Source organism: Corticium candelabrum, chromosome 4 (genome assembly GCF_963422355.1).
Source record: "Corticium candelabrum chromosome 4, ooCorCand1.1, whole genome shotgun sequence".
NCBI classification, from domain to species: Eukaryota; Metazoa; Porifera; class Homoscleromorpha; order Homosclerophorida; family Plakinidae; genus Corticium; species Corticium candelabrum.
Genome location: NC_085088.1, coordinates 6,663,059 through 6,684,956, shown reverse-complemented (window position 1 = coordinate 6,684,956; position 21,898 = coordinate 6,663,059). Strand labels below are relative to the sequence as shown.

The window sequence follows — 21,898 nt, the reverse complement described above, 5'->3', positions numbered from 1 at the left end:
GCGTACATGTAAAGTCTGCTTTCTGAACCCACACTGCTATGGCATGCGCATTGAGATTTTAATGAATGATGTTTGTACTGTTGCGGCTTCAGAGAAAAGCAGAAGGAGAAAGCCAAGCAATGTCACTATGCCGTAACGCGGCTTCATCGATATCAGGTTACGTTTTGTACCAATCCATCGACTACCAGAGCCACTTCAGCTCAAAGCGCCTCTTGTTGACTTTGTGATGGAAGTCAATCTTCCTCAAACGGAGCGATAGAGAGCACGGAAGTCAGTATTGCTGTCTGCAAATCGTGTGCCTTCATACTTCCGGGACTTTTGCAGAAAAGAGGCGTGTCAATTCCGTCAGTTGTGTGACGTTGTACACTGTGTACAGTAGCTAGACTCGACCCAGTCTCTCTCCGCCGTCGTCATTCCCCGGATTCTAACAGTAGCAGTTCCCAGCTCGATCGAACTGTCGGAATCAGTTCGAACAGTTTCAGAACTACATACGTTGTAGCTACAAGTCCCGACCCTCTGGTCATCGACTATATGACCCTAGTTATTAGCACCAGCCGAACTAAAAATTGCAAGTGTTGGTGACGTTCAGTACACACGGCGACATGTGACTGGGAATTAGCAGAGAGCTATAGGTAAGTACAGTGAGTTCCCATTCTCACAAGAATCTGTGGCAAAAGCAAGAGGCATTCTCAAATCACACATTTTCCAAAAAATTAGATCAAAAGCTTGAGTGGTGAAGGACTGCAGACTATTGTTGATGGTTACATTAAAATCAACACAATCTGTACCAGCTGGTCATTATCAAGTCAAAGAAGGATCTGCATGAACACTACCTCTTATTTATGAACTGGAAACACGGTTACAGCAGTCGTTCGTTCATGTAGGTCTTTGGAGTTTATCTAATGAGCAAACTGCAGAACGAGTCTGGATGATGCCATGAACAACATGGGATTACAGTATCAAAAACCAAAGTAGGCGGAATTGCAAAAAGCTGATGTCATACAGTACAAGCTCAAAATGATCTTTGGTTTACAGAGATAAACGTTGAAGAAATCACAGAAGAATGGATTGCAACATGTACAGCCATTGGCAAACTCGAGTTTTAGAATCTAATCATGATTGACTTGATAACATTATATGCAACCCAGTAACACATCCTTATTTCTCCCCGTCCCCAACAAGTTACAGTTACGCTTCATTATGACTTGTTGTCCCTCAAAGTCAAGTAAATGTTTACATTAAATCTAGTGATTTCATTAGTTGTTTTATGGCATGAAAACATTGTGCAATGTTTGAGATCCGCAGCCCTCCTCCTTGCATGTGCATCGATCTCGTAATTCTGTGACTTACATCAACCATAGCAACTCTGCTTCGCTCTTGCTGTAGAGTGAGCTTTCTTTCCAAGTCGTGATGCATCTCAATAATCTTTTTTCGGTTTCGTTCCAAAATCATCTCTGTCTTGGACTCGGGTATTCTACTAAGCAGTACTAATAAGTTGCAGAGGGTTGGGCAAATGGCGCTGTGCAGTCGACGCGTGTCTAGAAATCGGATTATATTTCTCACACAGTCGTGTTGTCGAGCCACGGCTATTGAAGAAACCTATGAGTGATGTGAAACTGACAGATCATATCCAGACATTATATTATCATCATCAGTGTACACGTACCTTAGCAACATTGAGGACAATGTTACAGGCTTTCGAAAATATGTCTTGATTAGGTACGCTTCGATTACATCTTGACATGACCCCAAACATAATATGAATACCACCTTCCCGGATGAGTTTTGCACAACATTCGGGCGATTGACTCGTAGCCACCTCTGATATATAAAACAGAGAGTAAGTTTGCATATTCTAACACATTCACATATTTGTCCTCACGAAGATCTGTTATGGCGTCGTGAATTTTTGACATGCTTCTTGTTGTTAAGAGCCACTCAAGAGCAAGATTTGTTTGAGCTGCAAGTGTAGCTTCAGAAGCAGCCTTCAATCGGCAAATGCACAATCAGGCTCACAGCAATGTACTAGGACAAACTACAAAAAGGACATATACTCACCTGTGTAGTGGTTGTTGCTGTATGCAGGTGTGACTTCCGTGCCTTCCATGTCTTGAAGCAACGCTGAATTGTAAGAGCACAATGTTGCTGCAGCAAGTTCAGTTTTCGTTGTTTTCTCCCAGCCTGGACGGTTCGAACAATGCTCTGCAATTGTATTGTAGCTCTCTTCATAGTCTGATATTGATGTCTTGCCGAATATGATCTCCACACAGTTTGGATTGTTGTGGCTGCTTTATGTTGAGACCTCAAATGCCATCTTACTGCATTTCCTCTTGCTCTACTTTGCACCATTATTGTGCCTTTACGCAAGTGATTGAACCGTGTCCTTTGCAGTCGACAGAGTTGATTTACTCTCACTTGAACTTGCATAGAAACAACAGCTTTTCTCATGGCAATATATGATTTCCTTCTTTTATGGCATTTCCACGAGGCTTGAATGACTGTGGCTGCTTTGTGTTGAGCTTGTAGTTGTTGCCTTGCTTTCCAGCCCTTAAACACACATTGAATCCGAACAGCAGCATGTTTTTGCATCAAGAAGTGCTGGCGTTGTTTGTGGCCAACCTGAATTGCTCTGATACGACTCTGTAGAAATAAAGCAACTTCTTTAGTTAACTGATAATGACATCTCACAGCAAAACCTCTCCACAACGTCTGAATCATTATTGCTGCTCTCTCTTTCTTTTGAAGTTCCTTTCTAACTTTTGCTCCTCTAAAGGCACTCTGTATAGTAACTGTAGCCTTACAACGCTGAACAAACAAGTGACGTTGATGACGGCATTGCTGATTGGCTTTGATAATATTCTGAAGTGAAGTAGTAATTCGTTTCAAGTTAACAAACTTCTGCCGATCTCTATGAGCTCTCCAAGCAGTTTGTACTAAAACAGCTGCTCTGTGCTTCTTCTTCAATTCTTGTCTGACCAAGAAACCTCGAAATGCACTCTGAATGGTACTGGCTGCTTGTTTGAGTTGTGTGTACTGACGCTGCTGTTCACAACATAACCAGTTAGCTCGAATACTTCTCTGTAATGTTACTGCTGTTGCCTTCAAGCGGAGAAAAGATTTTCGAACCGAATATGTCTTCCAAGCTCTTTGAATCATCACGGCAGCTGCCTGTTGAGTCTGCATCTGCTTCCTCACCCTCCAGCCTCTGTATGTGCTCTGGATGGTAATGACTGACTGCTTGATATTTGTAAAATGTTTGTAAACTTGGCAACACAATTGATTAGCTCTAAACCTTCTCTGCATTGTGAGAACAGCAACCTTCAACAGCATGAATGACTGTTTCGCTGTATGTGCCCTCCATGCAGTTTGAATTGTTGTAGCTGCGATTTGTTGACATCTCATATGTCTTCTAACTGCGTTTCCTCTCACTCTACTCTGCATTGCAATAACAACAGCACGAAGACGATTAAATTGAGTTTTCTGTGAGTGACGAAGACAATTTGCCCTCACTAAAACTTGCATTGCACTCACAGCTTGTTTCAGTGTCACAAATGAACGTCTTGTTGTATAGCATCTCCACCTTGCTTGAATGATTGCTGCAGAATTGTGCAGCAAATGAAGTAGTTGTCTTGCCTTCCAGCCTCTGAATGCACTTTGAACTGTAACAGCAGCCTGTTGTTTTAGTAAGAAGATTTGACGTTGCTTGTTTCCAGCCTGAATAGCTCGAATACGTCTCTGCAATGCAACAGTTGTTGCCTTCAAGCGAACAAATGATGTTCGAACTGCAACTGCTTTCCAAGCTCTTTGAATCACCACGGCAGCTGCCTGTTGAGTCTGCATCTGTTTCCTCACCCACCAGCCTCTGTATGCACTTTGGATTGTAATGGCCGACTGCTTGATATTTGCAAACTGATTGTGCACTTTTTGACACAACTGATTAGCTCTAAACCTTCTTTGCATTGTGAGAATGGCAACCTTCAAGAGCATAAATGACTGTTTTGCTGTATGTGCCCTCCATGCAGTTTGAATTGTTGTAGCTGCGATTTGCTGACATCTCATATGTCTTCTAACTGCATTTCCTCTCACTCTACTCTGCATTCCAATAACGACATCACGAAGATGGTTAAATTGAAGTTTCTGTGAGCGACAAAGACAATTTGCCCTCACTCGAACTTGCATTGCGGTCACAGATCGTTTCAATGCCACAAATAAATGTCTTGTTGTATAGCATCTCCACCTTGCTTGAACAATCGTTGCAGATTGGTGCAGCAAATGAATCAGTTGTCTTGCCTTCCAGCCTCTAAATGCACTTTGAACTGTAACAGCAGCCTGTCGTTGCACCAGGAAGAGTTGACGTTGCTTGTTTCCAGTCTGAACAGCTCGAACTCGTCTTTGTACTGTCACTGTTGCTGCCTTCAAGCAAAGAAAAGATGTTTGAACCGAGTGTGTCTTCCAAGCTCTTTGTATCACCACAGCAGCTGCCTGTTGATTCTGCATCTGTTTCCTCACCCGCCAGCCTCTGTATGCACTTTGGATTGTAATGACCGACTGCTTGATATTTGCAAACTGATTGCAAACTTGTTGACACAATTGATTAGCTCTAAACCTTCTTTGCATTGTAAGAACAGCAACCTTCAAGAGTACGAGTGACTGTCTTGCTGCATGTGCCCTCCATGCAGTTTGAATTGTCGTAACCGCAACTTGTTGACATCTCATGTGTCTTCTAACTGCGTTTCCTCTCACTCTACTCTGCATTGCAATAACGACATCACGAAGACGATTAAATTGAATTTTTTGTGAGCGACAAAGACAATTTGCCCTCACTCGAACTTGTATTGCGGTCACAGCTCGTTTCAATGCCACAAATGAACGTCTTGTTGTATAGCATCTCCACCTTGCTTGAACAATCGTTGCAGATTGGTGCAGAAAATGAATCAGTCGTCTTGCCTTCCAGCCTCTAAATGCACTTTGAACTGTAACAGCAGCCTGTCGTTGCACCAGGAAGAGTTGACGTTGCTTGTTTCCAGTCTGAACAGCTCGAATTCGTCTCTGTACTGTCACTGTTGTTGCCTTCAAGCGAAGAAAAGATGTTTGAACCGAGTGTGTCTTCCAAGCTCTTTGTATCACCACAGCAGTTGCCTGTTGATTCTGCATCTGTTTCCTCACCCGCCAGCCTCTGTATGCACTTTGGATTGTAATGACCGACTGCTTGATATTTGCAAACTGATTGCAAGCTTGTTGACACAATTGATTAGCTCTAAACCTTCTCTGCATTGTAAGAATAGCAACCTTCAATCGCATAAATGACTGTGTTGCTGCATGAGCCCTCCATGCAGTTTGAATTGTTGTAGCCGCAATTTGTTGACATCTCATATGTCTTCTAACTGCGTTTCCTCTCACTCTACTCTGCATTCCAATAACGACATCACGAAGACGATTAAATTGAATTTTTTGTGAGCGACAAAGACAATTTGCCCTCACTCGAACTTGTATTGCGGTCACAGCTCGTTTCAATGCCACAAATGAACATCTTGCTGTATAGCATCTCCACCTTGCTTGAACAATCGTTGCAGATTGGTGCAGAAAATGAATCAGTCGTCTTGCCTTCCAGCCTCTAAATGCACTTTGAACTGTAACAGCAGCCTGTCGTTGCACCAGGAAGAGTTGACGTTGCTTGTTTCCAGTCTGAACAGCTCGAATTCGTCTCTGTACTGTCACTGTTGTTGCCTTCAAGCGAAGAAAAGATGTTTGAACCAAGTGTGTCTTCCAAGCTCTTTGTATCACCACAGCAGTTGCCTGTTGATTCTGCATCTGTTTCCTCACCCGCCAGCCTCTGTATGCACTTTGGATTGTAATGACCGACTGCTTGATATTTGCAAACTGATTGCAAGCTTGTTGACACAATTGATTAGCTCTAAACCTTCTCTGCATTGTAAGAATAGCAACCTTCAAGCGCATAAATGACTCTGTTGCTGCATGTGCCCTCCATGCAGTTTGAATTGTTGTAGCCGCAATTTGTTGACATCTCATATGTCTTCTAACTGCATTTCCTCTCACTCTACTCTGCATTCCAATAACGACATCACGAAGACAATTAAATTGAGTTTTCTGTGAGCGACAAAGACAATTTGCCCTCACTCGAACTTGTATTGCGGTCACAGCTCGTTTCAATGCCACAAATGAATGTCTTGTTGTATAGCATCTCCACCTTGCTTGAATGATTACTGCAGAATTGTGCAGCAAATGAAGCAGTCGTCTTGCCTTCCAGCCTCTGAATGCACTTTGAACTGTAACAGCAGCCTGTCGATGCACCAGGAAGATTTGATGTTGCTTGTTTCCAGCCTGAACAGCTCGAACACGTCTCTGCAGTTTTACTATAAAGTTCCTAACTGCCCAATATCGACATCTGGCTGAATAAGCTCTCCATAAGGTCTGAATTGTTGTCGCTGCTCTCTCTCTCTTTCTAACTTGTGCTCCTCTGAATGCATTCTGTATAACAACTGCAGCTCTACGAAGTGAGACAAACAATCTATGTTGACGACGACATTCCTGATTGGATCGAACATTCCTCTGAAGTGCAACAGCAGCCTCTTTCAAAGCAACAAATTGTCGCCGATTGACATGAGCTCTCCAGACTGTTTGAATCACCGTAGCCGCGCTGTGCCATTCGTCAACCTCCTTCCTAACATGCCACCTTCTAAAAACACTTTGGACAACGATAGCAGCACGCTTCTGTAACAGGTAGTTCAAACGATCGTCACGACAAAGTCGATTAGCGTGCACTCGTCTCTGCATCCACAATGCTGCTCTCTGAATGGCCAAGTATGTGTTCCGCTTGCATCTTGCTCTCCACACTTTTTGAACAACAGTCGCTTGCTGGTGCTTCTTGACAAACAGTTTTCTCACTAACCATCCTCGTGTGAAAGCCTGGATGCACACAGCAGCTGAACGAATGGCTCGATACTCAATGACTGTCTGTCTCATCAAACAAGTTAGTCGATAACGATGCTGCATAACCACAACTGCCAACCGCAAATCATTGTACTTTTTCTTCATTTGATAAGCTCTGAATGCTGTCTGAATGGTTACAGCAGCATTTTTCTGAGCATTAAATGCTCGAAATGCAAGCCAACATCGCACATTCGTTTGCAAACAAATGACAGCTTTGTAACGCAGTCGTTCACCCTTTGCATTTTGCGACAAACGGAAAGCCCGTTGAAGGGTAACAACAGCTTGCGTCACCTTTTTGCACGCTTTTCTTGCTAAGAATCCCTTCCAGCAACGTTGAATACAGATAGCAGCATTTACCTAATAAATAACAATAAACAATAACAGACAAGACGACAACACCACTCAAAAATAAATTAAATTGCTCTAATGAGGCCAGACCAACCGAACTGAACGCGGAAAGTCACTGAACCACATGTTCACACTCTCGAAGTCATCAATACATAATTGTAGGATGTACGTATATCTACCAAGATATTTTACAGCAAGTATATCATTGCACATGCACACATCAACTTTTATTTTTATTTAGGACCAGTGAATCCGAGCATCAAGAAATTTAATTGGTCAAATAGCCTGACTACAATTTTTAAAATTACAAACAGAATAAATATACAGATAAATATTATATACACAACGAAACAAGCACTCAATGAGCAAAATTAATTCCCCCGCCACAATCAAATTGTTTAAAATTTGTGAGTTTGTCTATTAGAGGTCCCAAATAAGAATTAAACGTTCTGGATAAGAACTGCACATCCCACGTAAACCAATCTGGCATTGTAATGATTTTGAAAGAAAATATGGCAGCTTGTAGGCAATTGATTATCAAGAAAAGGTAGTGTGCTCGTTTCTATTGTGACTGTACGTAGCTAGCATGTATACCAAGAAATGCACTACACCCAATGAGCTGTCTCGCTTATCTAAAAACTCCATGTGAATGAAGAATGGGTTGATTATCTAGCACTGGCTGGCTCAAATTGGCTTGGTTTAGAACCGAGCTAAATATGCATGAGTTGTTCATTTGGGGTGTTTTGGGGGACCGTTTGGAAGATTATTAGCTTTCAATGTGCATTAATATATACACTAGATGAGATCTCGTTCTTCGCCTCGACTGATTAGACTGTTGTTTAGTGTCCCCTTTCAACGAAGTGAGTATCATGTATCCTGGCAGCAGAGACTGGGAATCACGTGTTATTTCGTACTCACCCGTCTAGAATGCAATTCAGGTCTCATCTTGCAGCTATTTCAACAGTCCTGTTGAATGTAACCGAGTGTCCCGTTCCGAGAAATCCCTTTAGAGATACATATCCAGGCAACAGAAACTTGGTAGTTATGTGCAGTTACCTACTCAACCATATAATTGGTTCCCTATATATGTACTAAGTCACTTGTTTGCAACCATTTTGACAGTACCATTGGACGTCATCACATCAAAGATGCTGCTGCCACTGCAGGGAACAGGTGTATTAAACGTGGCAGCTATTCAACATGCATACACAGGCAGATTTCGTCTCGCAGGCATTTTGAGTCCCGTTTGGAGGTCATCACAACAAAGACTCTGTTCCAGTTGCAGGAAACAGGCGTATCAAATGTGGTAGCTATTCAACTCACGTACATGGGAAAATAAAAGGTAGGTGTATTTTTAATAAAACGGATATATTCAAAAATATCTGCCTTTCGACTTCGCAAGCAACAAACGTCACACTTCGTGCGCACCATCCAAGGTCTCTAATAGGCATTTAAAATTTGGTGGAGATCCGATGTGTTATTCCAGAGATATTTGCGTGCAAGTGAAGGCAAGCTCGATCAGCAGGAAATCACGTCGTCTCAAGAAGTCCGTAAGACAACAACAGCTTCACATTCGAAGTCAGTCGTTTCACTGTGCACGAGCCAAATTTAATGGAGATCAGACTCGTCTTTCTTGGAGATCCTTTCTTACATACATACAAACACACACACACACACACACACACACACACACACACACACACACACACACGGGTGTCTAAGCTGTCGCCATGTAACCAAAATTGGGGACAGACTTTTCACTTTGGTGACAAAGACGTGAATTTTAGGCAACTGACGTATTCATTTTTAGGAATGTAACAAACAAGTCCCTGCCCAATGCTTCGTCTCACCAATTTCTGTTTTTCTTTATTCTTGAGTCTCCATGCCCGTTGTATGATGGATGCTGCTCTGACTTCTTGTTTTAACTCGATTAGACGATTGTACAAATATGCCACAGACGTTATCATAATGCGTTCATCTGGCTTGTCATGTGGCTCGTCGTAAGATGGGCTCATCACTGGAATGGCACCCAAGTCGGTCATCTAAGAAAATAAATCAAATGTCAAGTTGCTCGTTGTTATGCTTGTGATGTTTGCTAACAGCTCTAGCAGCCAAGGCAAAGTTTGCCCTTGCAATCGACATCTTCCTGGTATGAAAGGGATTAGCTTTGCCCATGGCTAAAAAGATACACACTTAATACATTAATGAGCTAATTCATTACAATTTCTATTTATTGACAATGTTTGTCTTAATTTCTATTACAAATCAGAGCATTTCCTTGTATAGCATACCCACTTGTTTGTTCCTCTGTCCATCGATTGTCCATTTGTATGTCAGCTAAAATTAACGTTTGTTTGTTTGTTAGCATATTTCTCACTCGGTCTACTTGGTCTGTCTAGTCATTTGTCTGTTAGTCAATGCATACATTTCATATATCATATCTAAGACAAACAGCAACACCGACTACAACTAATGCCCAACAGTCCTAACCTTGCAAGCCAGGTTCTTCCGTGCAGTCGCTGAACTAACGCATGTGAATTACGCAAGGAGGAGAAGCTTTTGCCGGGATTGCTCAGAGTTTGGCTTGCGAGGCTACAACAGTCCTAGCAAAGCTGCCAACAAGCACTAAAGTAAAACTAATGGCAAATCATTTGCTTATCATATATTAAAGTCAAAATCTAATTGTCTACAATGGTAAAGTCTACAGAGATTTCTTGAGGTCAGTCTTGCATTGTATCTCTGTAGAGCAACAGAAAAGCATCGCTGTCTTCTCCAAAAGATCTTAAATTCTGGCTGGCCTTTCTCCATCTTCATCTATGTATACACATAACTCTAACATTTTGGAAAAACCCGGTTTGCTCTAGCCTCATCCCCAAACTCACATGAGCTTGGCAGTGTCCAGTTCCCGTATGACACTTTCAATCTCCCGTGTGTCTGTATTTACTGAGCCTACTTTCAGACACTTACTTCACTAAGTGTCACCCCATCATAGCCTTGGCACCCCGCGTGACTAAATACTACTTATGTCACAAACTCAATTAGCTTATATACATCTAATGTGTCACACAGAAATTGTGTATCATGCCAAGCCTCCAAACAGCACATGGTAATTCTCCATGGTGAGTAATTCACCAAGTTCACGCTCTCCACGCACTATTGTCCTACTCATAAACTGGCGAAGCTTGCCAAGTCTAGTTACGGCAATCCAGACTTTGTGTGTAGTTCACTAGTTGTTTATGCGGACAAGATGTCTTTCCCCTAAGGATGGCACTGGAGGCTTCAAGTTGACCCTCCTGAAAGTCATTATAATTGAAAACATGAAGAGCAGACTGCAATTCCACGTCAATGTCTCTCGTTGCAATTGTGTGCCCTACTGGCCTTTACAATAGAGTCTGCGCACTAGCAAGAGCTGTGCAGATAGCGGATGTGCGACGAAACGAGTGAACTACATGTGAGTCCAGATCGCTTTAAGTAGACTTGGCAGGCTCACCAGTCTATACGAGTATAACGTAAGAATACACTCACCTTTCCACATGCTGAAGTTGTCTTGAGATTTGGAGAGCGTTAACTTGGCATGATAGACAATCTACTAGATAGATATAAGTTAATTGAGTTTGTGACATAGGTATGGTATTTAGTTACGTGGGGTGCCAAGGCTATGATGCGGGGTGACACTTGAAGTGTGTGAAAGTAGGCGCGGTGAATCCTAGGCTCAAGTGTCCAGCCGGTCATCTCTCCCTGTGGCGGAGAAAGACCGGCTGGAGACATTCACCACTCAAACAAACCGCCGACTCTCTATCCTCCAATCAGAGTGCCATTCAATGTTTGTGCATCCTTGATAGGGATGCACGTCGCTATTGGCTCTTTGCTAATTAATTTTGCTCTGACGCAAGTGCGTGTAGTCTCGACACGTGCCATCCAAGTCTACGAACAACAGTTCGACTCTTTCCAGCTCTTCTTGTTGTCTGTCTCTCGTTCTAAGAGTGCTAAATTCAAAGTTTACCACACAGGCCAACCAAAGGTCGACCGCAATGTACGCAAATCATAGCTCTGCACGTCGCCCTGCATTGAGAGCAAATACAACGCTTTGTAGATGGTTTACTCGTCAATTACAGTAGAATCTCACTAATCCGAACAGCTCTGTACCACTGTCAGCACAAACGAGTTCGGATCAGTGAATTGTTTGGATTAATGAACAACGTCGTTTCTAGGTGTTCGAAAGAACAAGACTTCATAGTTTTTGATCGTTTTGCACCCAATTCAGTGATCTTTTTCTTAAACAGGCGTAGCTCGGGCTCTTTTTTCTTCAAATCAGAAATAGTGCTACATCCGATGCCATAGCTCTCGCACAGAACAGAATAGGAACAAGTCGGCAGGTGGTCCAGTAGAGAAATCTTATCTTCTATTGTCAATGTTTTGTGACGACGCTTGGGTTTCTTGGTGTTGTGTTGACTAGTTGACATTGATTCTCCCTATTACGTGCCGGCAATGACCCGGATCTGCTTGCCTCGGAATTCCGAACCTGATCTGGACCCGCGAGGCAGGGCGCCAAGACCATTCGGATTAGTGAGGGTTTGGATTAGCAAGGTTCTACTGTACTGCAAAATATGTTACGTAGACATGCTCTCAAATACCTGTAAGCTAGTATCTGTTTGTCTGCCTCTTGATTTTTGCCTGTTTTCTAGCTTGTCTGCTTGTTTTTCTCCTTTGTTTGTCTGTATGTTTATTTGTCTGCCTGTCTGTCTGATTTAATTAATTTAGAATTGATATCACACCTGTACAGTTTAATTCAAAATAAAAAGAAAGTCTGCCAGTCTGCCTGTCGGTCTGTCAGTTAAACTTAGTGTCAGTTGACATCTTGTCTCTTAATCTATTTGTTCATCCATCCATCTGTCTGTCTGTACACGTGTCAATTCTATATCCATCTTTTCATGCATGTTCTTACTTGGACTGAACGTATATGACCATGCCTTATCACACACATCCGGAAATGCTTCACTTTCTACATCCTCGGATGTGCTTGTCATTGTTTCTTCAGAAGATATGTCATCCAGGGATATCATCGATGGAAAATAATGATGAATGATATAGCAAAACGGACGACCATCGGAGAATGAAGAAGTAAAGTTACTCACCTAATACAAACACATACAAACAACTCAACGACAGAAAATCACAATGTAACCGTTAAATCTTAATTTAGAAAACTCTCGATTACACTGTCTGCCTATGTGTCGCTATTGCTCGAGGTTGTGTGACTGGTTTCTCTATAGCTAGCCATGCACCTTTCTCTGTAGTGTCCCAAAGTATATACACATATTAGTAGGGTAAACTCGTTATGATATTGAAACAAACAAGCAAAGGCAACAAAAATGTGGATGCAGGGTGGTTAAACCATTAATATAAATAAACTATAATTAATTAATAACAAAATAAATTCCTACTTTTAGTCCATATTGCTGACAGATAACCTGACACCACTTCAATAGAAGCTCAAGTCTAGATGATTGGAAATAGACTGTCAAATCGCAATCATCTGATAAACGTGTGGTACGGTGAACTTCATATTGCTTTCTAATGTATTGTATCTCATCCTTTAGCTTCTCCTCATTCACCAAAATAGAAACCTGAAAAAAGTAACATTCTAAAAGACGAACAAACACGCAGACAAATACACAGACAAATACAAATACAACAACACACAAACAAATAAATAGACACACAAACAAACAGACAGACAAATAAAAGGACAAACAAACTGACAGACAAATAAGCAAACAGTCAACAGAAAAACAGACCAACAATAAAAGACAAATAAATAAGTAAGCAGACAGAGAAACAAACACATGAAACTGCTCACTTCACAAATTATTTGTACCTTGCAATGCAAAATAATTCTCCACAGTAGCTCAATGGTTCTTTCCCTGTAGCCATCTGCTATGTTCTCTGCGCTGACTCGACCAATTTCAACTTTGTGGTTTCTAAGGCACTTCAGAGCAACTTCCACATTGTGTACTTTCTAATATAATAAATAAGATGGCTACCGTCACAACAATATTTTAATAGACTTTGTTGTGATGTACTGAAACTTGATATACTATATCTAGGTCACTTGCACAGTAAAAAAACACAGACAGCTAGAAACAACAAATAAAAAGCATACACAGGTGAGCAAATAATGGACAGATAAATACAGAAAAACAAAGTATAAACACAACCAAAATGTAAACAATAATAAATAAACATAAATAAACTTACACACACATACTGATACACACCAGCAACAAATGAACATAACAGGCAAGCAAACAAAGAAACTACACACAGATGATTGATAATCTGACTACAATTTATAATCACGGCAAACAACATAACTGCGTACAAACACCAATCATCTCTTGACAGCAAGATCATCATCACTAGGAAATCTTAAATAGCCTAGCTATTCCCTTATTTTAATAATTAGAATTTTGTGTTGGTATGAAGAGAACAGAAAGCAAGAATTTATAAAAATAGGTCAAACAAACAAACAAATAAACAAACCCATAAATAAATAGAGACAAACACCAAGCATCAACCTACTTGTTGCCTATTGACGACTGGCAATTTGACTTGTTTTGAAAGAGACCAGTCGTTAGTCACGATTTCTACCAAACGACTAACCCACAAACAGTCTAAACAACAGAGCGCCACAACACAGACAACTCTAAGCACATACACAAGCACGATGCCATTTCGAAGGTCCGTGGCAAGATTAGAAACCAAGAAATCATACTCATCAACAACACTCTAGACACAAAGCATCAGGTTAATTAATAAAGCATTAAAAAAATTTCGTGACAATGCAAGAAGACCTGGTGATATGGCACTGTGTACTTCCTGCGATTGAGATCAACCGTGATGTCGCCCTCACCAACCAAAATGTGGCAGGTAAACTTAATCAGTACGTCTCGGCTTGACTGTAAATAAAGTCAACTGTTTGTTATATGATTAATTAATGAATATTTTGTTAATACGTCTTGACCTTGATGCGTGACTCTTTTCTGAATAGACACGGATTGTGGTCGATCAGTCGAGTAAGCTTTGATTTGTCAAGGAATAGAACCAAAGATAGGAATTTCAGTAGAATGTACTGATTCATAGCATCATCGTAACCTTAACAATCATACAATGTGGTATATTATAAATGGAAACATACATCTTCTAGTGCATTGTATTCACAAGAGCACAGAGAGCTGAAACAAGTCAGTAACAGTTGGAGAATGAAGCCAGCACACTTTTAAATGAGTTAGTATGTTTTTCTTGCACAGTAGCAATCATTGTGTGTTGTACATGCAACTACACTGTTTGTAGACTATTGTATTGAAGGCATGCATCTTTCAATACATTAGCAAACTGTATTGCATTGAAGAAATCCATCTCTAACACAGTAACCACATCGTATCACATTCAGTTGCAAGCAAATTTCTATTTGTACACGTATGTGTAAGTCAAGGTCTTTACCTGGCAAGAACGAATAGACATTAGAAGGACTCGTGTACAATGCTGCAATGTCGTGGTTGTAGAACAAGTGATCATTTATGAACCCAACCAACACAGAATCTGCATTTCTGTCTGGAACAACCATCATCTCTCGAAACACAATCTACACAAGAAGTCAACAGCTAGAGTAAAAACGCTGCCATATCATTACAACAAAAGCAACCTCAAGCCCAAGTTGTAGCCACAAAGGGTCGTAACACATTAGCAGCTGTAAAACTTCGTTCCTGATTCCTATGTATAAACACATGTAACAAGACCTCCATCAGCATCAATTTGTCTACTGAGTTTAAATATCTATACGTAGCAATTACATGACATGTGTATGCAGGACCAACAAATAGAGTTTAAAGTGGCACACCAGTTTGCCTGTCTGGTCTAGCTGTCTAACTGTTTATCTGTCGTCTTCTGACTGTCAATATACTAACATCTGTTGCGTATGTCATACCCAAATCTGCATGTAGCTGCACATCTTTTTTCACTTGTAAGTGGCCAAAATCAATTTGTTTCTTGACACTTGTTAAACCTTCTTGAACAGGCACTGATCGATATAAGACAGCGGCACTTTGCCGTAAACGTAAAAGGCTAGTGCTCTTCAGATAATGCCTTGTGATCATTGACTTCTTTGATGATAAATCAGAAAAATCAATCTCTCCAAAATCTACACATCAATGTATATGAAATAATGCCAAAATTGAGTGTGTGTGTTTGTGTGTGTGTGTGTGTGTGTGTGTGTGTGTGTGTGCGTTATGGGACAGAAAGAGAAACACCTCCATCAAATTGTCTACCTGCAGAGAATCTCAACTATGCTGATCCAGAAGCGTCTTTTGCTAATGGGTCACATCCTGTGCATGGATGAGTGTCGTCTACCAAACAAGCTTTTAGTGTGAGTGCCATCCTAAGGAAGTTGCTCAGTTGGAGGTCAGAGAATGCAATGGAACAATCTAGTGCTGAGAGATTTGAGGGATTGCAAACTTGAGAAGGTTTGGAGGATACAAGCATGAGATCAAAATTTAATTGTAGAGGAATAAAATCTGGACTGCTACACAAGAAATGAATTTCAAGAAAGAAGAGAAAGAGAAATACCACAAGGATAAGCAGAAACGATGACGTTTGATATTCATTAAAGTTTTGATGGCTGTGGCTTCACTGCTGTAATCACGTATGTCGGTCTTGAAAACCATCAAATGCAGAAACATGCATGGTCAGTTCATAACTGGCCAATGCCATTATTGCCACCAAACTTTTCTTCAACAAAGGCTCCACAACCATAAGCATTTTTGCTGACAGAGAATGCAGGGTTAACACGCCTATAAATAAATTTGTAGCCTACAAATTTTTAAGGCAGAAAATGGCCAACAAAAATACAGGCAGGCCTACGAATAAATAGATTGTCGAATTATCACTCAAATATGTCACGGCTATCTCACAAGCAGTGTCTCCAAGCTTTGTGTAGAAAGTGTTAGTCTTCTTCCTTATGCCCAGTTTACTTCTTGTAGAACGGTTTCGGAATCTCTGAGACCATAGTTTTGTGATCATGCAAGCATCCCGTTCACAAAGTTCCGGTGGTCATTTGTGTGCTTACCGACCCTACGAGGCTAACACCAAACCTTGATGCATTCACAAACCCTGATGAGTGAAGAATAAATACTTTAATAGCTAAAACTCTAGTAGCTTCTCTTCGTGGAAAATCGTAAGGTGCTGAGCAATGGAGATCCAGCACTTCCACTCGGAAATGAAAGATCCCGAGCTTGTAGCAAGTACATGCGTAAATTGTAGCAAGCATGGTAAAAGTGATTTGTGTTATAAAGATTACTAGAGAAACAGTACTGTACTGAATGCTCCTAAAACAACAATAACTACATAGCTTGCTAGAGCTGATTTGTCTACTAACAGTAGTGGGCGTGGTTCCAACAAGTACAGGTGGGGTAGTCTCACGTAGCCAGACCCTTCCCACCTCGTCATACTTCCAGGTAAATGTAAAGGTGGGCGCGTAGTCTCAAACTTCCAGACCAGAGAGCACGCAAAGCGAGCAAACTCTAGTCTGGAATCTTGCAGTGAGAGAACATGCACAGCAGCTTTGCTAGACCATCACCTTTGACAACTGGTCAAGCGATAGTCTCGCTGGTAAAGCCGTGAGACTAGCTAGCATTCTGTCGCAGAATAAAAGTGGTCGTTTCATGCCGTCCACCAAGATATCACCACAAATACGGCAGACGTCTCTTCTTTGTTCGTGAGATCCCATGGCATTTATGTTTGTGTAATGCAAAGCACAGTATCTTTCCATATCATTATTGAACTAGGTAAAACGATCATACACTGTTAGACTACCATTTAACTTCGCTTCGAAATCATTTTAGTACCGTTTTGGTCCCCACTATAGTTTGCACACTTTCTGGTCTGGAAGTTCAAGGTTAGTGGGCGTGTTGCCTACAAATTTTTCGGCGGAAAGAGTGTGGTAACCCTGGAATTTCTACCTCCCAACATAGTCTGTGGTGATCTTGGCCTGTACCATCCTTACTGGAATGAATGCAGTGAAAGGATAAGGTGGTGTGTGTGTGTGTGTGTGTGTGTGTGTGTGTGTGTGTGTGTGTGTGTGTGTGTGTGTCGTGTGCAGTACCTGTTGTTATTGATTGTAATATGTTGGGTGCTGCCAGCATAAAAGTAATCCACTCTGTAAATCCTGCACATGTTGAGTTATAGTTAGACAATATCAGAACCCCAGAGTTGGCTTCTTAGTTGGTTTACCTTTTTCTTGCCTGTCCATCCGTGTCTGATAAGCTGGAGAGGAATGGCGTAATGAATGGCGTAATGAATGGCTTGAAGATTCTGCCAACATGGTTGAAACATAGAGAATTATTCAATAACTGCAAACTGACAAAAGACACACACACACACACACACACACACACACACACACACACACACACACACACACACACACACACACACACACACTAAACATTAGAAGCTGCCAGATATTGGTCACAACCCAGCTAACAGCTGAGCTCCTGCACACTACTCAGGAGAACTCTGGGCCTGTGCTAGCAACCTCCTGGAGCCGTCCCAGGTACTCAAGCACAGGAGCACCAGCTTGTGAAACCAACTGTTGTATGAGCACCCATGTCTCACCTGGACCCCAGTGGTTGATGTCACATCACAGCTGATGGCTGCTTAGTCCCCAGTCAATCACCACGTACCCATCTTTACTTTTGAGTCGAGAGAGGCAATTGAATATGAGTTTCTTACCCAAGGAAGTATAATGCCACAGCTGTGATTTGAACTTGCAACCCTCCACTCTAAAGATGACTCTACTACCCTGTTTACACGAGCACTTATAAGCAGGAAAGCTCATGCTAGCTCAGGTCAAGAACATCGTGTAAACGCATAGTGTGCTGGAATACAAGCCGTGCATGTTCATTTGGTACAAAATGGCATGGAGCGAGATGGAAAATGTGTCTTATCCGATTGTGGAGTGACCAAGATGTGCAAAACAAATCTCTTGAACTCCGTTACTGCAACAGTCACCTGACGATAGACCTACGTCTCATATGAATAGTACAATGTCTCGTATATGTCCAATGCATTCCTCGATATAAATGTTGTACATCCATAGAGAAAACACCCAAGAATCTTCGCTTCTGTCCATTGCAAGCGTGAGCTAATAAATGCAAGCTGTGTCAATCTAAAGTAACTAAAGCACGTTAATGACACGCCCATTAAAAGCATTGGTTTGCTCCTACAGTGTGTGTCATGTAAATGTGGACTGGCACAGCTCTATGTGCTCGTGTAAACACGGTATTACCAACTGAGCTATCGCACCACACACACACACACACAGACACACACACACACACACACACACACAGACACACACACACACACACACACACACACACACACACACACACACACACACACACACACACACACTTACACCAGGGTTCTAGCCAGGATTTTTAAAAGGTGTATAGCGTTATGGGCTTGGCACATAAGGTTGGTATGTGGGCGTGGCATATAAGGTCTGCGCAAATTTCTGAAATAAAATAACCCGCTGGTTTGAGTGAGGGGACAACTATACCACGCTATAAGAACCTAGTCTCGTGTAGCCAGACCGTCTCCGCCTACAACCTTCCGGCGAGAAATAGTCTGCGGAAACGCTAATAAAATTCTTGTTTTGCACTCCCACGAATCATGGGGATAAAGACCTCTTTATAGATAGCAGGAGGTCTATAAGTAGGTGTCACGCAATCGCATTCCGCTGTGTTGATTATGGTCATGCCAGTGAACATACACTGATTAGATATTCTTTCTTCGACCTGTAGACCTTGAACTACTGTCTTGTTGCAGGAGGGACGTACATTTTGTGGCCAAATTGTCGGTGAGGTTGTGCTTCTTCACTGATCAACGTCTGACTTGACGCTAATTTCTATATTTATTGTTGTGATCTTGTAAGTCTTAACGTAAGCATGGGGTGTGCTTTTGTTTAGTCATGACGCTCTTTTGCCATCCACTACTCTTATTCAGTTGCTACTTGTTTTAGCATGTTGTTTGAATGCAGAGTGCCGCTATAAGGCCTTGTGTTCATACATGTATTTGTCTGATGCGTCGAGGGACTAAAAACGCCTCTCAATCAAGCATGATGATCATCATGGATGTGGGAATTCAAACTTTTTTCTGGCTCGTTGTTGCGCTACCGTGTTCAACGTGCTATTCAAAGTCCACAAGATCGATGAACAAATGTCTGCTCTTTGATTAGTAAGACGTCCGTTCACAGGCATACATCTTTGTTAATTAATTACAATTGTAAAATCAGTAATTAACACACACAAGACGAGCAGAATGCGATTGAGTAATACCTACTTAGACCTCCTGCTATCTATAAAGAGGTCTTTATCCCTACGATTCTTGGGGAGCGCAGAACAAGAATGGATTAGGCATTTCCCCAGACTATATTTCTCGCCGGAAGGATGTAGGCAGAGATGGTCTGGCTACGCGAGACTAATAAGAATGTATCTCGTTACAATTACTAAGCAACAAATCCAATGACAATACTATACGTTCCAATTAGAGACTCGTCATTGACAAATCTCTCCACCTTCTCCCACATTATCATTCTATAAACGTTTCAAGTAGCCTCCCTTTGTCACAACTTCTGGAGAGTGAGTGCACGTGTGCATGTGGCATACAGTTCATGTATAGCCAGTATGTTAAGGCGTAGCAGGTATGTTGAAGGGGTAGTGGGCCACTACGCCTTTTAGCATGCCTGGCTAGAACCCTGCTTACACACACACACACACACACACACACACACACACACACACACACACACACACACACACACACACACACACACACACACCAGAGCAAGCAAACAAAATACAAATCAAAGAAACAATGAGACCGACCAACCAACATGTACAAAACAGACAAATAAAACCAAAGAAGAAGACACATGTTGCCCAAGTCACCACAAGCAAAGGCAAACCTTTTCGTTGCTGTTTATGTGTCAGCCTCAGCCTGGACTGAGCCACACCAGGCATCAGTCTTGACCTCCTTTCTGACTTGCTACCTAAAATGCAAACACTAACTAAAATTTAATTGAATTTATATTGATCTATTAAAATTTGACCAGCAGATCGTTTGACACTTATGGACTTAACGGATCGAGACTTCTGACTGGTAGAGACAGACAAAGCATCAACATTCTCCAACTCTTCGCCGCGGCGTTGCTCTCTCTTGTAGTTACTGCCCGTCTTCATCAGCTGATCTTTCCATTTTGATCGTTTCTGTTTGTCATTGTTTTGTTCCTTTAGAACATTTGGGGTTGTTGTTGATTCTGCACTTGCCACAGAGTAAGTCAACCGACGCTCGAAATAGGGCTAATAATATATATACAGAAAATTGTGGTTAATTCTAATGTTACATTTTCATGTTTTGTTTGTTTACTGTTAAATTTACTTTAAATGCATGATTTATTTAGAGTTTTTATATTACTTAATTAATTGTTATCATTTTAGCTCTCACGTTAGGGACTAACATACGGGTAAGCTCTCTCCATGGAAACGTCGCGCGCACGTGACTTTACAGTGCGGGCGGTCCAGCACACTGCACACTCAAAGCCATTCAGCAACCTCCTACAGGTCACGTGTAGACACTTCACGAGCCAAGGACTGATGGATGGTAGGCCTCGACAATGTCAAAACATCTAGGCCATATTTCTAGTGTGCAATGAGCACGATATCGATGCATTTGCTATCCAGACTCCAGTCTGCAGCCGTTATAGTGTAGCAATGCCTGACAAGCTCAACCGTCTTTGGTCGAAAGACTTCAACTCTGTAGCTGATGCACTGACTCTAACTTTCACTCTCTGTACATGTAGTCCATTGAGTAAACAGCGCAGCTGCACAGCTATCCCAACTAACGGCCGAGCGAGAAAGTTTAGTAAAACGTAAAAGTAAGAAACGTGCAACACAACAGCAAGCTAGAAATAGCTAAACGTAGCAACAATTGCTAGACATTGTTTGATTGCCTTACCGTTTTGCTTTCTTCGGTATCTGTCATTCGAACGATAGTCGGACAAGGTCGGAGAGCAACTGAAATGAGTCAAATCGACCAGTCAATTTGAACTATTTACGAATGTGTACAGCTAACCAATCACGTTTCAGTACGATGCACGCATGCGTGCCATAACCTAATTGTTTATCCGGTAACGCGAGTGGGTACCATGTATGTGAGTGTATCAAATGGCGTTAGACCGTCAAATTCGCGTCTAGCAATCGTGAGAATATTACTTGCTAGATCTCCATTTGTGTGATAAATTAATCTTCAAGAGGCCCCTTTGGGGCACTTGCTGGACCGGTAATATGTCTGTAACGCGCCGATCGACTCGACGCCACTCTCGGATTGTCGCGAAATTCAGCGGTCCGGTCGAGTTCGGCCGTCCGAGACGAACGGTCGAGTCCGATTTCGCCTAAACGCCAGAAACGAGACGGAGTTTGTTTGTTCAATTAATTAACCGAGTATGCGGCCCGCTCAAGATTTTTAGAACGCGTTTTAT

The 21,898-nt window shown here is 41.8% G+C and overlaps 1 protein-coding gene across 1 annotated transcript; it reads right to left on the bottom strand.

The window, feature by feature from the left end:
• Positions 1-1,010: 1,010 nt before the first annotated feature.
• LOC134178521 (abnormal spindle-like microcephaly-associated protein homolog) lies at positions 1,011-21,467 on the bottom strand. The gene is made up of 21 exons (XM_062645395.1): positions 21,376-21,467; positions 20,471-20,720; positions 20,327-20,410; positions 17,587-17,667; positions 17,459-17,521; positions 15,287-15,499; positions 15,005-15,072; positions 14,803-14,944; positions 14,324-14,454; positions 14,154-14,258; positions 14,018-14,088; positions 13,882-13,957; positions 13,178-13,318; positions 12,744-12,926; positions 12,245-12,434; positions 9,400-9,476; positions 9,150-9,341; positions 2,059-7,308; positions 1,883-1,985; positions 1,667-1,821; positions 1,011-1,599 (listed from the first exon to the last, which is right to left on the bottom strand). Exons 1-21 carry the CDS (start codon positions 21,400-21,402, stop codon positions 1,234-1,236), a joined length of 7,968 nt encoding a protein of 2,655 aa, XP_062501379.1. The 5' UTR covers positions 21,403-21,467; the 3' UTR covers positions 1,011-1,233.
• Positions 21,468-21,898: the final 431 nt, after the last annotated feature.

Excerpts from the sequence above, each read along its gene's own strand:
- LOC134178521 (XM_062645395.1), bottom strand. The coding sequence starts at position 21,402 with ATGACAGATACCGAAGAAAGCAAAACG. Across the intron at positions 14,455-14,802 it reads TGTCTATTCGTTCTTGCCAG|GTTACGATGATGCTATGAAT; the intron begins GTAAAGACCTTG and ends ATGATTGTTAAG. Across the intron at positions 14,089-14,153 it reads ACACAGTGCCATATCACCAG|AGTGTTGTTGATGAGTATGA; the intron begins GTCTTCTTGCAT and ends CTTTGTGTCTAG.